General features: G+C 42.1%; 1 protein-coding gene across 1 annotated transcript in view; it reads left to right on the top strand.

Moving 5' to 3' along the window:
- Positions 1-16,683, top strand: part of TIMP3 (TIMP metallopeptidase inhibitor 3) — a 34,785-nt gene extending 18,102 nt beyond the window's left edge. The window contains exons 2-5 of the mRNA XM_010190552.1: positions 7,583-7,665; positions 14,624-14,735; positions 15,431-15,552; positions 16,178-16,683. Of these exons, the coding sequence (XP_010188854.1) occupies positions 7,583-7,665; positions 14,624-14,735; positions 15,431-15,552; positions 16,178-16,375 (515 nt within the window). The 3' untranslated portion in view covers positions 16,376-16,683. The remainder of the gene's footprint in view (positions 1-7,582; positions 7,666-14,623; positions 14,736-15,430; positions 15,553-16,177) is intronic.
- Positions 16,684-17,298: the final 615 nt, after the last annotated feature.

The following is a 17,298-nucleotide window of genomic DNA, read 5'->3' as shown; positions in this document are numbered from 1 at the left end:
CATTGGTTTTGACAACCATCTTTCCAACACTGCTAGCTTTGGCTGAAAGCAGCTCATTCTTTGGCAGTTCTCAGTGGCATAAAATGAGGCAAAATGCACTCTGGTGAAAACATCCCTTGGAGAGAGGTGCAAGGTGCCCCTCTACTGCACTCTGTTCATGAGGCACTCCCTTCCTCTCCCTCTACTTGCATTGCTTTTCCTTTACTCTGATACTTGCCTACTGCCTTTTGCCTCTAGCCTGAATTCAGCTTTCAATAACTAGTTCACAGAATCACAGTTAAAATCATAGTTAAAATATTTAGGCGGAAAGTTAAAAAAAAAACCAAACAAAACCTGCTGAAAAGGAGACAGAGAAATAGCTAGTTGGCAAGAATGACACTGCTTTATCTTCACTTTACTAGAGGTTTCTCAAAGCTGCAGGCATACTCATGTGTCTCTGCTTACATCCCTAGCAAACCTACAGTGTTTTGTTGATGCAACCTGTGAGACTAACTTAGCGATGCGTGTTACCTCCTGTGACTCAACCAGCTACACGCCGTGCCTGTTCTAGCTAATCTCTTGCGCCTACCTGGCTTCTCTGAGTTTAGTGGGTGTAATAGCTAGTAACAACAGATGTGTTGGGTTTTTTTTTCTTTCATCCTTTAGTTTCTCTGTGTTTATCACAAGGTATTTCCTTAAGCTAGTCACCCTTGGCATGAAACACACTATCTACACATGGATGTAAAAGATTCTACTTGTAAATGGGTATTTTAGATCCTTCATTTCTTCCGCCTCCTTTCAGTCCTTCCTCCATCCTCCAAACAGACCATCTGAGTATGGCAGGAAAACAAGGAAGCTAACATCAGCAGTTAGGTGTAGGGGCAGTGCTGGGTAGCTGAGGAGACTTCAACCAAATTGCATTTAGTAACCCGAATGAAATGTCTAGAAGAGAATTTGCAGCTTCTTATCTAACAGAGACCTCTCCTTTCTCTCTGATTCTAATGTGTTTCAAAGGGCACTTGGGCATACATAGGGTGAGATGCACCATCTGAAGAGGGAGAAAAATGCTTGCTGCTGCTGCTGTCATCAGAAAAATTGTATCCAGCTAATAAGCTACAGGTGAAATGCCAAGCACAAAGCGAGTTCTGCTTGTTTTATGCAACCTTCCATCTTTAATTTGTGGTCTTGTTGGAAGGATTAACTTTCTCCCAAGTAAAGCCCTTCTAGAGCAGCTTATACTTTTTGAAGTGATTAGAGGTCTGATGCAATCGTATTCTTGTATGAAAGCACTGTATCACTCCTTATTTTGCAGTGTTGGAAATCAAGAAGTACAGTGTGTTGTGCAAACAGACTCTCAGTGGCAAGGAAATCCGCAGGGGTGAGAAACTGAGCTAATATTTAGCAGCTGCAATTGTGATCAGTTGTTTTAAATGGAGCTTGGGCCAGGGTGAAGGTATCCACTTTTTTGTGTGGCCTTCAAACATCCTTGCTATGCCACAGACAGGGAAAGTTTTTTGGATCTGTAAAACAGAGGCCAAAAGTAAATGTCCTAGTACTGGTTAGAAAATGGGAGGGAGAGATATCTAGGTATCTTGCCTTCCTGTTTTTATTCAGACTTCTGTTGTTAGTCAGAATGTTCCAACATGGTTGCTGAATTAAGCACAAGTCCTTTCCAATGTGATATTTATGTGGCAACTGTCTGACTGGTAGAGGTGATTGGTGTGAAGAAAGCTCAGTCAGTGTTCCTCAGGGTGCTTTGAAAAGGCAAGAGGTCAAGATTTGCGCTGCCAGTAATGGAGGCTGGTTTGTTGGTGAAGGGTATGAGAGGAAGGCAGCCAGCAGTGAACCTCTCCACTACCTTTTCTTGATGAGGTTCTGTGATGATGCTGTGTAGCAGCACAGCTGGATTTGGCTTCTTCCAAGACAAAGAAAAAGAAGTTTGCTTTGCTCTTGTGGCTTTGGCTTTGGCTGGAGGTCGTGATGAAACAAGGCAAGAGAAAGCTTCTCTATTGTATTTTTTCATCCTTCTCATGCTTTATAAGAAGCCTTCAGATTCTACACTCTATTTTGTAAAATCTATATGTAAGAGGAGGTGGCTTTCCATACAGACAGATCACCAAACAGGCTGGAGACTTATATCAGTCTTTTTTCCCCCTCTTCATGAACCCCCTGCTCTCATCAGCATTTCCCCCCCTCTGTTCAGCTTTGCTGTAGAAGTGGAGGAACAGATGGATGAGAGGTTGGTTTCTTGTCCCCCTTCCAAAGCAAGCCCCACCTGCTTCCTTCTCATACAAACCTATGGCCACCAGGCAATTTGAGCTTCCCAAGAGGCTGCATATAGCTGGTCCAGACTTCCAGTGCAAAGAACATGATCCACTTGTAGTTATGGTTATTAGGGAGGCCAAGAGTCTTGTAATAATTGTTAACAGATCAGCTGGGGAGTGGGAAAAGAAATGCAGCTCAGGAGGAAGAGCAAGACAGACACAGCAATTCTGCCTTTTTAGCAGCACCATCAGCACCACTGCAAGAAAGTCTGTGTGTGAAAGCATCCTGTCTTGACCAGGTTAGGAGACACCCCCATATATGCCAGAATCAACTAATACCTCAGTAGTGTGCTAGTTATGCTCAGTCCTGCCTCTAGCCCTACATGATGTGAGCCCTTCCAGTAAGGAGCTTTTGTGAGACAGGCTGAATGAGAGCGCTGCTAGCGAACTTGGTAAAAAATTTTCAGTAAATTGCTCTTGAAAGTGAGCCCCTGTATAGTCTTTGGATGAATAAAATGGCAACCACCCTCCTTGGCATGTTCTGTGTCTCGTGTTGAGGCAGTGTTTCCAAGTGCATAATTCTGTTGGGGTTGTTCTTGCTGTCCAGCTCCTGGTGTAGTCAGTGGCCTCAGAATAGAAGGAGCCTTTCTTCAGCCTCCTGGCCACATTGCTGCTTCCCATATATTTTATTTTGCCACTCTTTGGATGTCAAAGAATGGACTGGGAAAATAACTTGTCCCTTGTGTCTCCATTAGTAAACAACATGAATCCTCCACATCCTTCTCTTACTTAAATGCAGTGAGCGTGCACCTCAGCCAAACCTCTCACTTAAAATACTCATATTGCACACCAATAAAATAAATCCTTGAAACAATAATGGGAAATGTAGCATTTGTTACTCTCTGAAGCTGTTCATGATAATTGGTCACAAGGGGAATGGGTTTGGAGCAAATCCTGGTCTCTGAAGGGTGTGTACCTCCACTTAAAACACTGTTTATGGATGGCAACCAGCCTACATGCATGAAAGCATCTGGTTCTCATGGTGCAGTTGGGCGTACAACTGGGATTCGTGGAGTTGGCCTGTGCGTATGCCACTGCCTTCTCGTTAAGGTGAGGTTTAGGATAGCGTCACCATCTAGTGGCTGGCCCTAATAGAGGACACGGGCTGGGCTGAGCTGAGACAGCTGATGTCTTTGCTTTTCAGTTAGGAAAGAGCTACTGCACACATGTAGTAGCTAGTGTGTGCCTGGATTAACTGTCTTGGTAATTACAAGTCTTTTCACCATGTTGTTTCCTGAGCTTGGGATCAGCTTGTATTAATCTCAAATGTTCACTTCCCTCACATCGATCATTGCCTGTTTGACTACTCCTTGCCTCAGGAAAAGAATGTCTTCTGCTATCTCGGCTGTAAAGCTTATGTCCTCTTCTGCTTCATATCTTACCTTTAGGCCTGCTCTTCCTATGAATCCTTGAGAAGATGGTCACAGAGTAAGGGATAAAGATTGCTTGAGTTAGATGTGTGTGCATTTGGGCAAATTAAAGTGTGTATAGGATCTTTTTCTCCTATGCCCATTCTGATCTGTTTGCCTTTGTATGACCTCATCCAATGACATTTGGAAAAGATGTAAGTCATTTTTGTGTGTATTTGTGTGTGTGCATGTGCATGCAGACAGTTTGTACCATGTTGGAGATGCCACTGAAATATAAACCATTAGCTGCTTGCACTACACTAGTCCTGTGGCAAGTCTGAGCCATCTCTCTGTTTCTAAGCACTAAGCTAGTTTACATTTAAAAAAAAAAAAACAAACAACCAACAACAAAAGGCAAGGAAGAAAGAGAAATATATTAATCATTTGTGAGCCATTGTTAGATGTATTTCTTGAATCTTCAAACACAGCAGGTTGTTATTTTCTTAATACTTCATTTTTAGACTATCAATTAAATATCCAGTTTTCTTTCTGTTCTTTCCCTCATTTTTTTAATCATGTCAAATGCTGAGAAGTAGCACATATGTTTTCTCCTCTTTGAATCATGGTATGGCTGCCATGCTTATCTTGTAAAGATTTATATCCTCATCTAATTTAACTTTTCATAAATAATTACAAATCACTGATGAGACCTTGTCAACTGCTTCAGTCCCACAAAGTGACCTGACCTGAAACCCCAAAGTACTGAGAAACATTCGTCTCAGAGTATTTTCATAGGCAGTACTTCAAAGGAATTGTGGTTTAAAAATATGCAGCTATTTTGGTGACCACTTGTGTGGGATAAAGTTTCCCATTGGTAATAGCAGGACTGTAATAGAGCTTCAGGGGAGCAGTCACAGCACCTTTTCTGCTCAAGCAGTAGGAGTCCCCAGAAATAAACAGTTGACTTCATTAACGTAACATGGACTTCATTTGCGGTAGAAATACTGTAAATTTCTGATCATTTGCAGAGGGTGACAAATTCCTCTGGCAAGTGTGCATGGCTCCCACTCAGTTAGGAACAATGTTCTTTGCGTTCTGACCATGTGTGAAGAGTGGTCCAGCAGTATAACTGGTGAGGGGTGGTTTGAAGGGGCAAAGATGGGAACTGAGATATATGTGGCTGCAGATCTGCAGCTTGGAGCTCTGTTCTGAGCAGGTTTACAAGTGCCTCTCATGCGTGAAGACTTAAGGTGATGAAGCTGGACATGCAAGTGCAACCTCTGAACAGTCCTGTTCATCCAGCATTTATCTCCAGTTAACCCAGACAGGAGGGTTGTTCTTTAACTTTACTGGGGAACAATAATAAGAAAATAAGGATTCTTCTGCCTGCTTGTAAGGGTAACATTAGTTGAAAATGGGATGCTGTTATGTGCTATTGTAGATGCACATTTTGAATCTTTGGTCCTGTAGTGAAGCTGTTGATTAATCCATAAATCAAAGTTGGTTTCTTTCTGAAGTGGCTGTGCTGCTCTAACTAGACGTTAAAGGGCTGCCAAGCTAGCAGTGAAGTACATGGAGAAAATAGTTTTTTAGATATTCTGTCAGCAATCAGGAATGTGCCTGTCATCTTTTATGCTGTGTTCTGGTTTGGAAACCCTAGCGTTTTGCAATATTGCCTTTTAGTATATTTCTTATTGTTGTCAGTAAGATTTAGGATTTCATCATTGATTTCAGATGTGTTAGGCAAACACCAGGTTTTTCAATTTCAGTGTATCAGATACGCAACAGATGAAGGTAAGACTTTTGACACCCTTTGCTATAGACTCCAGCATTAGTGAAGTGCCCTGGAATTCACAAAGCCTTAAAGAAGTTGCCTAAGGGGTCAATGAGAGAGAACACAGTCCCTTTTTTGTATCTTCACTGGTGGTTGGGGGCAACACATGGAAGAAACTCATTCTTTAAAGATATTTGCACTCCTAAAGGACATGCTTCAATATAGTTACTAAATTTTTAAGAGGAGAGTAAATTTAAGTCTGAACAACTTGTTAAACAGAAGAATCAATAAAATCGTACAGGCTTTTACTGCCATGGGATAATAGAAGTTTGAGGGGAAAAAAAATGAAGAATGAAGTTTTACACTCAATGAATGAAGGTTTTGTTGGTCCTTTGAATCAAAGCCAGCAGGACTGTCTTACCTAGTTCAAAATTTATTTGACAAGTCTGGCTGAAGCACAGGATATAAATCAGAGCAGAGTGAGTTTGTCTTAATTTCACACCATCCTCATGGAACAAATTCCAGGAACTGGTGTTTATAACCAGACCTGTCTCTTCCTTTAAATCTGTTCTTCACATTATTCAGAAAGCTGGGACAAGCTTTTTGCCTTATTAATTTGGTCTAAGTAGTGATCAAAAACTTAGCTGCCTCTTTTTCCCATTTCTTCCAGCGGGCTTCTACAGCTGTCTGAAACCTAAATGAGTGAAGAAGCAACAAACTGCTTGTTCATCTATACCTGGCAAAATGGATCTTTGAACTTTGCTATTGCCTTTAGATAGTGCAAATAATAACTTGTTGGGTTTTTCTGCTTCCAAAGGAGCACCTCCACATCTTTGTGTCCCTTCGATGCCTTCCTACTTTTTAATGAATTGTTCTCTGTGATGCATTACTATGATACATTCAACAAAACAGAGATTAAATGCTGCTAAAGACTGCTGTGAAAGCAGTACCTCTGTCCTGTGCAGGGTGTTACAGTCAGGACCTTCATAAGCTCAGAGGAAATAAGTATGTGGTCCATTTTAGTTGCTGGATTTCAGTAGTCTGGAACCACTGGGCCATGTATTCAGCAGAGGTGCATTGTTTGCGTACTGATATAAGCGTTATGCAAAAGTAGCTGATATACCCTCTTCCACAAAAAAGGGGTTTCCTGGTGATTTATATAAAACTTTGCATTGTCAATCATGTTATGAGTATGTTGTCATTCTTTGGATTATTCTACTGGAATAATTTTCATAGCCCTTGTAACGAGAAGCTTGATGAATAGGATTTTACGTAAGATTTGGACGGTTATGATGTAGTTTTGATGTTTCTCCTGACTGATGGAATTTTGAGTTCCTTGTTTTATTTTATTGTCCTAGTGTTTGTATGAGGGATGTTTGGGGTACAGACTTCTTGTACAGTGATCCTTATTCCCAGGATTGATCTTCTCATACCTCATTTTCTGCAGCCCTTGTAAAAACGAAGCCACTTCTGATGCTTGTATAATGTGATGTGATTGTTCTAGGGGAGTGGACTTTAGCTGAAAAATGCCTGCTATGTCACTAAGTTTTGCTCCTCTACTGAGATGAGCAGGTGATTGCAGAACTTTTTCAAAGAGGATTGATGGAACAGCAGGGTTTTGGTTTTTTTTGTGGAATGTCCCAAAAATAGATGGGCAGGAGAACTCTTCATTAAGCACTGGCTGCAAACTACACACTGGATCCATCTAAGGGACCTCAAAATCCTTATCTATGATGGCTTGGACTCAGTTGGCATTGCTGTGGTGCATCTGTGGTACAGTGGAGGTGTCTGTGTCAGGCTGGGTGCTGTGTGCACGCATGCACACACGCTGCCCCTTGGTATCCATGAAGAAATCCAGTGCAGTGTACATAAGGTCTGGTGGGGTCAGCTTTGGTTTGTCTTCCAGATGGGTTCTGGCTGGCCTGGAAGTTTTTAGCTGTGGACTTGAGGGTTGCTGAACAATCTGGTTTTGCACAGTAGCCATGTGTTTGTTGGGAGGTTTGTGGTATCTAAAAGGTGGCAACTGTAGTGAAATCCCCAGAAATGGAATATCCCAGTGTGCAACTGTCTTGTGGCTTTTTTTAAAGTGGAGGGTGTAGCTGAAATGTTGTGTAAAGTTGTTTATAATTTGTTGTATTTGTCTTCTCTTATGACAGTGATCCGAGCTAAAGTTGTGGGGAAGAAGCTCATGAAAGATGGACCATTTGGAACGATGCGATACACAGTGAAACAGATGAAGGTAAGTTTGCAGATATTTCACATAGGCTCATAGATAGGATTATGTTTCTAATTAACATGTAATAACAAACAGAGTTTGCATGCTTAAAATAACAGCACTTCAACTTTTTGTATGGGTCAGCCAGAATGGAAGGTAACCAGCAATTGGTAGGAATTTTCCTGGAGAGGGGAAAGGAGCAGGAAGAGGTAATTCCTGACATACAATACTGCATACCTGAATTCTTCCTTGATTTTAAAGATTTCTGGTAGTAAAAGATGCCAAATGGGCTTCTCTAGATGCTGGAGTCCTGCTTGTGCTCAACATACACAGTTTACCATGCAGCACGTTCATTAAATTCAAGATGTGGTGGTGGTAGGGGGTCTGCCAGCCTTGGGAGTGTGGTCTTTCATCTCTTCCTTCCTTGCATTCGTTGTGAACCATGAGCTAGAATGATGGCATTTTTTTCCATGTACAGAACAAATGAAACTTGTATAGTGAAGCTCTATATAAAAGCTAAACCAAATACTGTAGCTTTCAAAGATCATCAGCTCAGAAGAGCTGTAAAGTACTGACTCAGAGATGAAAAAAGGTAGATTCTCTGCACCAGTTGCTTGGTTTCTTTACTTCTTTTCAGAGCTCTAATTCATTGCTGCACAAACTGCACTCAACCTGCTGCTTTGGACTAATTTTTTTTTCTTAAACTGACCCTTTGTTATGTAATGCTAAAAATCAGCCCTAGATTGTTTTTCTTGGCTATGCCATTACAGTCATAAGACTGGTTTATGTCTTTTAAAAAAAAAAAAAAAAGAAAGGGAATGGAAAAACTTGGCAGAGACTGCAGAAATCTGAAACATATTAGACAAAGTAAAGGTTCAGAAAAAAACAGTCACTTGCCTGCCTCATAACAGTAACTCTCTTTATAAGGCAGTTTATAGCTAAGCACGAAAGCTGGGAGGAGGAGACGCAAAGCCTGTTTCATAAGCTATCGCAAAACCGCACACGTAGCCAAATCTGGTCCTGGCATGGCTAAGACCACTAGCGTGCTTGCACTTTGACTAAGAGAGCACAAGGTGCTGGGCTTACTCATTTTCTTAATCTTAAAAATTTCTTTTTAATTTTCAAAAGGAAATATATTTGTCAATTAATTTGTATTTGTAAAAAATGCAACTGGTTATGTTGGCAACAGTAAATCAATGCTGCCACTTATTTTTTTAATGACTGTCACTGGCCTCATCAGGCTTGCAGCACTTTCTGCTGTTGTCCAGTTTTGTCACTCTCCAGCTCAGCAAGTGTACCCCACTTCACAAAGCTACTCAGTCACAGAGTCATTAAGGTTGGAAGAGACCTCTAAGATCGTAAAGTCCAATCATCAACCTAACATCACCATGCCCACTAAACCGTGTCCTGAAGTGCCACATCCACATGGTTTTTGAACACCTCCAGGGATGGTGACTCCACCACCTCCCTGGGCAGCTTGTTCCAGTGCTTGATCACTCTTTCAGTAAATAAATTTTTCCTAATATCCAGTCTAACCCTAATATCCAATCCGTGTCCACATGCTGGTTTCATCTTGGTCTGTCCAGGACCTCTACTTCCCCTCCTACTCAGTTCCAAGAGTTTAGGGCTTTGTGTTTTAATATATGACCGTGAACAGGGTCCAGTGGTGATCTAGAATGACAGTAGCACCCAAAATTATATACTACCCTTTACCACCATAACATTAGCCTCTCTCCTCACTAATGATGCAGCCTGCCCCACTGTCAGGCAGTGAGCTGCAGTGTCAGAGATCTCAAGCAGCATTAAGCATTCCTCCTCTGACCTAGACACCTGCAGCAGTGTCCCTGCTACAAATAAAAAGCTTCCATGTGTCTTTTGGAATGAGGAGGAGCATAAGCCCAGGCAAGGTGAGCATGTTGAGTGGAGCAGGAGCCACTCTACAGTCAATAGGCACCATTGGGGGATTGGACTAGATGATCTTTTGAGGTCCCTTCCAATCCCTAACGTTCTGTGATTCTGTGATTCTGTGTGATTGTGTCAATCTTTAAATAAGATGCCTGTGCTGGCCATTTTTGTTGGATTATTTTGCAGCACATGGCCAGGGCATTTACAGGAGTGACTGCAGTAGTCTGCAATGTCCTTGCACCAAGACCACAAGAAAACAATTTGCCTTTTTGCAGGAGCAGTTCCCTGGTGTTTTGCTGGGAAGCTACATGTCCAACAAAAGCAAGATTGATTTTTTTTTTTTTTTTTTTTAAAGGGGTGATTGTGTGTTGGTCAAACATCCTCTATGCCTGCTACATAGATGGTGGGCTGGTGAGATGCTGCATTGCACACTTAACCGTGACCTTTGGCAGGAAGGAACCTGGAGCAGTCAAAGTGCTCAGCAGAACTGCAGTGTCTGGAGGATGTAGTACTTGATAAACGAACAAACCAAGTGTCTTCTTTGAAACCCTGATGTCTTTCTGCTGAGCTCAGAGGCTTCAGTATAAAGAGGGATTCAGCTCCATACACTGGGGGACCTCAGAATGATGCAGCAGATCTCTCCTTTGCTTGCCCCAGTGAAAGGTGACTGTCCTCCGGCTGAAAAGAAAACCAAGGAGGCCTATGGCTCTGCGCAGCTGCATGGGAACAACTCTGAAGATAAAACTAACACGTCAGTGTTTTTTGGCCACCTATAAACCCATCTGCACCTGCAGATGAAAAATAAACAAGCCATTTAGTTTATCAGCGTGTACTGAATTGCCTGTGAAAAGCACTGAGAGCCTTAAAAGGCAACAAACAATCTTTGTATTTCTTTCATGGGTTCCTTGGAGTTTGCTGTGGCTGATTCTTGCTCTCACTAACACTCCTGAACTCATTGCTGAATTTCATAACTAAACCAGTTTAGGGCCTGAACATGAGCATGAGGTCAGCCCACAGGCACAGAACAGCACCGGGCTTTCTAGCGTTCAGATTTGTTGTCTAAAGACGACTTACACTTTTTCAAGTACCCTCTGCTGTTCCCCACTGCTTTCTCAAGTAATTTAAGAATATTTCAAGATCACATGTCAGAAATCTGCACTGATCTAACCCTTGCATGTTCTGTGATGCTGCTGTGCATTCTGAGAATGGCCTAAACCTATTTCAGGAAACTGCAAAGGAGACAAGGAGATAAGATATTCCTACTCCATGTACACAAACAGTCCTGGTTGACCATGGCAGCACTCTTCATAGGCTCCCAGAAGCAATGAGGCTTTCCTTGGTTTGTTGCTAATCTGTAAAATGAGTCTAAGGGGTGTAACCTGATAGTCCCAAGAGGAAAGAAGTGGAGTGGGATTAATTTAGTTTAATTTTAGACACACTAAAATGAGGTGTTGAGTCTTCCCTGCTCTCTTGATTGTCAATGGAGAGAGACAGGAGCCACCAAAGTGTAATTCAGCCCACGAGTTGTAGACAGCTATTTTAGGATGGACTGAGTTGTTCTGGATGTGCCCATCCTTAGCGTTTGACTAAAGAGGATGTCTAACTCATACAAAGCACTTAAATTTTTGGTAGCTGAAGGTTAGGCCAGGTGACTCCAAGCCTTAATATCTAGTGTGACCTCACTGGAGAGGGGCAGAGGGAAGAACATAGTATCCCAGGGTGAAGTTAATCATGCAGCAGGAGCCACCACAGGATTTGCATGTGAATTTCTGAGGCAGTATGGGGGCTGCTGAGGGGATTGCTGACACAGCTGGAAGTTGAGCAGCACTAGCAGACACCACCATGTGATGCTTGCTAATACTTTGTTCCCTGTCATTACGTTTCTGAAAATATACATTTGTGGCGACAGGAGGACTCTGAGAGTAGCAGTTAGGAGAGAAACTAGCTTTATGGTTGGTTTTCTTCTGGCTCGTCTAATAGTGCTTCCAGAATACTTTGTGTATCCAAAAATAATACTTAAGGTATTGTTTTATTTGTTTTGAAAGAGGACATCTGTAGAAGATTCTCTTTTGCCAAATTATCTTTTTGCCTTCCTTGAGAACCAAGGCCACAGTGAATTTTCTTCAGTCACACACACACAGAATTGCTCAGTTGGAAAAGACTTCTGAGATCATCATGTCCAACTGTTCCTGTCTACCCACTAAACCATATCCTTAAGTACCTCATCGACCCACTCTTTAAATACATCCAGGGATGGTGACTCCACCACCTCCCTGGGCAGCCTGTTCCAGCTTCTGGCGACCCTCTCAGTGAAGAACTTCTTCCTTGTCTCTAACCTGAACCTCCCTTGGCACGGCTTGGTGCCGTTTCCCCTTGTTCTATCCCCCATCACCTGGGAGAAGAGACCAGCACCCACCTCTCTACAGCCTCCCTTTAGGTAGTTGTAGGTGGTGATGAGGTCTCCCCTCACTGGAGTCATCGGAGGATGAGGCAGGCCCTGTCTGCCCCCAACACTGATTCAGTTAGCGTGACAGTTGCTAGTGTTGATGAGGGTCACTGAGGGGTGAGCTGAAGTTCCTTTTTTTTGAGAGACTGATCATACTTCTTTCAGCAGCCCCGGTGGTGCTGTCCCTGATGGTAATGTGATCAGAAAATTAGGTCCAGGAGTCAAAAACCAAACATCGGTTCATCATCACTGGTTACTTCATAGGCAGTCTTGTCGAGCTTGATGGTGCGGATGATGTGAGGAGTGAAGACTGTAAGGGTCCTGTAGGAAGGGCCTGAGCATCTTCTAAGAGGAATGGTTAGCCTGGCTTGTAGCCCTTTCTGCAGGGGGAGAAATGGGCTCGAAGCGTGCCTGTGCTCATGTAGACTTTATGGCACAGGTACTTAATTAACCCAACACTACTTGGAGCTTAGCACTGAGTGACATATCACTTGTACCACACATGCATGGCATACAGCTCTTTGCAGCACAGATAGTGCACTGCCTGGGGAGACGGAGCAGCCCCAGCTCTTATCTTTGCCAGTCTTATCTGCTTAGATACTGTTATCATAGCTTCTCGCCCACTAGAATGGGCTCTAAAGCAAGGCAAGGCTGTTCTACAGACCAGGAACAAAAGTGTACTGAAGGCTAAATAATTCAGCCGAGGACAGACAGGATGCCTGTGCCAGAATCTAGATCCCCAGCTATCTTGAGCATAATTGGAAAATCTGAGTAGGTCATCCCATACCAAGAAAGCTGCAGGGATAAAACAGATTAGGGCAAGGTTTAGTTCTTCCATATTCAGTGTAAGAATATGCTCTTTGCTCACTTATGGGCACAATGGCTTATTCCAAACATGATCTGTGAGCTTTTATTGATACAGCATGATTGATTTTTAAAAATGCTTTCCTTGCATATTTTTTGGGTGTAGAGGGAAGGCTGGAAAATGCAAACCCTTTAGCATGTCCTTTTCTCTGCGTAGCAGTGCTGTTACTGAGTTGTGATACTGTTACAAGGTTATGCCGATTTGAGTAATATAACTAAGGAAAAAATACCTGACAGGCATTGGATGGATGCTGAGAAGATAGTTTGACTATCAGCATAGCAGAATTAGTACTATTTTTTATTATATGTAGTATCTGGGCCTAGCATAAAATCTGTTACAACAACAAGCATCCTTTTATTGACTTCACCGAGGTAAAAATCACGCCCATAATACCAGAGAGAATAGCACTGATGAATTCTGCAGAATAAAAAGGTTTGTTGATTTTAAAGGAGGACGGAGGATAGTGAGAAATGAACGAATAACAATACATACCTAGGGATAATAGGGGGCTTGAAGAAATAGAAAATACAACGTGGAGGAGGGTGCTACTGCTCAAGTGACACAGCAGCAAGGATCTGTATCTCTGTGATTGTTTGGGACTTTTCCTTTTTTGCCTCACTTTAATATTTACAGTTAAACTGAATGTGAGTGTGCTCTCTACCAATAAAGCTGACAGAGAAAAAGGTAGGCTGGCAAATGCTATGAAACTGTGATTCTCTCTGACTTCTCTTTTTTAAATTTTCAATATTGGCTGTTGAGGAATAGAGACTGAATACTTTGAAAAGATAACCAAATTTTAAAGATTAAATTTGGAGAAAAAGCATCCTCAGTGTTCCAGAATTAGGATATGTTTTATTTGGTCCAGTATGTGCATGCAGTGGTTGTTTCATTGCTATGCAAAGACTTCATTATGCTACTAATAGGCATGCACGAGTTTCTCCAAATTGCAGCAGTAAGGTCAGGTCAGATAGGGACATGTGCTAATTTCTGACTGAATCCAACTGCCAGTATATCTGTGGGTTCATATTTCAATTAAACTGAACTGTATGTTTGCTTCCACTTAAGAAAGATTATGAAAAAGGAGAAGGAGCATAAAGGAATTATGTATACATGATATTTTTTTTATGGTGCCTATCAATACCAGGCTAATTTTAGGAGATGGTGTAGAATTCTCTTTCTACCTTCATTTAGTTAGTAGAGAAACATTAAGTCCTTGCTGAGGTCAGCAGGAGTTGTGTATGCTAGGTGTTTGGGGAGGAGGTGTCTGACTTCATGACTTAGATCAAGTGCCAAATGTTTGACACTCTTATAGCAGCAACAGTGGAAAACAGAGTCATTGTTTAAAAGAAAGATCCCTTAGTGCAGAAGAAATTGTTTAAATGACATGAAGGAGAAAGATTCCAAACCTGAAATAACTTAATTTCTCCCTAATTATGAGCTATGTAAGGAAAAACAAAGTGTTCAGGATGTTGGCAGAACTTGCAGTGTTGGCGCTTTGCTCACTCAGTGTCACTGGAACTAATGAGAGTGGGGAAAAGGGGTCCTTGTGCTGAATTGCAATGGCTTGTTAACAGGTGGGTGTTCTCTACCAGCAGATCTGTGGGGAGACTTGCATCACACTCCAGCTTGTGCTATTAGTCCTTCACCTTTGTAAACACTAAAAGGTCACTGCTTGCCACCACAATCTAGGAATATAGATTGTAAAGAATCCGAGTGAAAAGTCATCATCTTGAAATTACTTAAAGCATTTTTTTTTGTTTCTCTAGATGTACAGGGGCTTCCAGATAATGCCACATGTTCAGTACATCTACACAGAAGCTTCTGAGAGTCTTTGTGGAGTCAAGCTGGAGGTCAACAAGTACCAATATCTGATTACAGGTAAAGGGCAGTGTACTTCTTCATAATCCAAACCTCTTCTGTTCTGTGCATACACCTGCTAAGGACATGGGCAGCTGTGTAGACAGCTGTATACACAGCTTCTTAAGTGTTAAGATGGCCAAAGTATTTTGCTGTTCAGTTATTTTTTAATGCTGAGAGTCATTTAACTCTCTAGATTTCTTTCTCTTTCCTTAAGTATCTCTTACACCCAGCCATGTTGTGACAGATATGGTGTATGACAGCGCACAGCTGTCAGTTCATACCTGAGCTGGCATGTCTGTCACAGGGACCTGGTTGCTACTCGGCTCTGCCAAAAATGGAAGATCTCTTTTGGAATTCCTTGGTGAAATGCAGGCTGCTGAGATGGGGAGATGTGAGGAGATAGAGGTGTGGTAGTTGCCAAGTCTTGTTTCTAGAGGTGTCAGTTCGCTTAGATTTGCTCTGTTACCAAGAGGAGCTCGACAGCATCACTGCCCTGCATGTTGTTGCTGGTGCTTGCAGCTGGCACAATGCTCCTAACTTACAGAAGTGCTGTAATCTTGCTGGCCAGAGATTCCTGAACCAGTTAATAAAAAGAAACCAGTTGCTGAGCGGTGACTGAAGCCAAACATATTGAGAGCATTAGCAATCTCAGGAAATGAGAAAAGTGCTTGAGCTGAGAAGTGCTAACTTGTGACCATGTCTCTGTTTTCAAGGCCGCGTGTATGAAGGGAAGGTTTACACTGGTCTGTGCAACTGGTATGAGAAATGGGACCGGCTGACGCTGTCCCAGCGTAAAGGACTGAATCATCGTTACCATCTGGGCTGTGGATGCAAGGTATGTGTGTTTCTAGGTGGCATTTAGACATTCAAACCCGAGAATTCTGTGTTCCCTAGCTGGTAATACTAAAGATGCTGGTGAACAGCCAGGAAGAGAAATGGAGGACAACAACTTTTACAGGGAAAAAGTAAAGCCCAGCTTTAGTGTTGAGACTAGAGAAGAGACAATCAAATAAAGATGCAGTCTAAGCCATTTTAATGCCCTGTTGGAGTTAGTTGTGGTTGGGAAAGGTTTACACAATCCATGCAGAATCACTTGCAGGTGAAAGAAATCAGGTACGAGAGGCTTGGCAAGGTATGGTCAGCTTTTTTCCTGTGTAAACATTTTGAGTGCTTAAAACCTCACAGCCTGGCACTGGTACTAAGATTTTTACTTGTGGCCCAAGGCCTGTAAAAACTTAGACACAAACTCAACTTTTCTGCACCTGAAAAGCCCTTTTGACTCTAGAATTACCTGTGTATGTGACACTAAGCACATGTTTACTGAACTGAGGCTTAGTTTTGTCTTAGTAAGCAAGGTTTGAGGGAATGGAATTTTGAATGCCTTGGTTGTAGTAAAAAGATGTTTTATATAAATGCTGTTTTTCCATGTAGCCTTACCTGATTGTTCTTTACAATTACAGATTAGGCCCTGCTACTATTTGCCCTGCTTTGCCACCTCCAAGAATGAGTGCATTTGGACAGACATGCTCTCCAACTTCGGCCACTCAGGATACCAAGCAAAGCACTACGCCTGCATCCAAAGGATGGAAGGTTACTGCAGCTGGTACAGAGGATGGGCGCCTCCAGACAAAACGATAATCAATGCCACAGATCCCTGAGCACGCTATCCCTTCCTGATCTCCCCTCTCCCTGACTTGTGGCTGATCCTCCTTTGGACACTAACTCTTACCAGATCATGATGATGACAATGAAATTAGTGCCTGTTTTCATGCAAATTTTAGCACTTCGAACATTTAAAAAGGAAAAAAAAAAAGGAAAGAAAACAAAAAAAAGTCTGTGCTACCTTACTGAATTTGTAATCACCTTTTCCATTTTTTAATACCACTCATTTTGATCAGACGACATTTGGGAGCTTACTTTTGCACACCAGAGGGAAAATGGGAGGGGGGGGGGGAAGGAAAAAAAAAAGATGGAGCTCTTGCTCTCTTACACGTATCATTAGCTGTAGCAATATAATCTCTATTTTTTTAGGAAAACAAAAATCTAAAAACTATGCCAATTAGGCACTGTATTCTTCTATGCGCTGGCTTCCTGTCACCCCTCCTCATGCACTAAGTGCTGAAAATACATAGACAAATCTGTTTGATGGAAAACAGGTTTCATTAATCAGATTGGCAAATGAAACAAACTGAAAAGAAACTCAGCCTAAACTCTGGAAAAAATGACCTCCAAAAGAAATCCTCCTCTGTGGGAGAGATTTGCAATGTGATTGACTGCAGCAGTGGGAGAATTCACCTGGTGTGTCTGACCCCATCATCTGGTAAAAACGTTGTTGACTCATTGTCCTAGCTAGTTCAGTCACAGGGTGAATGCAACAGCACATTTAAAAGTTCTGGCTTTCCCCAGAACAAAAGAGAGTATTTTGTATTTTTGTTGTTTAAAAAAACAAAAGCCCCATCCCCTATGTTCAGGGAGGTAACTCCACCTTCAGCAGAGCAGACCAGTGCTGTGCCATCCTGTTTGGAGCAGCATTAGCTCATGAAATTTTTGCAGCTTAGCTTCAACAGCAAAACCAGCTCAT

This window comes from Mesitornis unicolor, unplaced genomic scaffold (genome assembly GCF_000695765.1).
Source record: "Mesitornis unicolor isolate BGI_N332 unplaced genomic scaffold, ASM69576v1 scaffold24098, whole genome shotgun sequence".
In the NCBI taxonomy this organism is placed as follows: domain Eukaryota; kingdom Metazoa; phylum Chordata; class Aves; order Mesitornithiformes; family Mesitornithidae; genus Mesitornis; species Mesitornis unicolor.
This window is presented reverse-complemented; position numbering and strand designations above follow the sequence as displayed.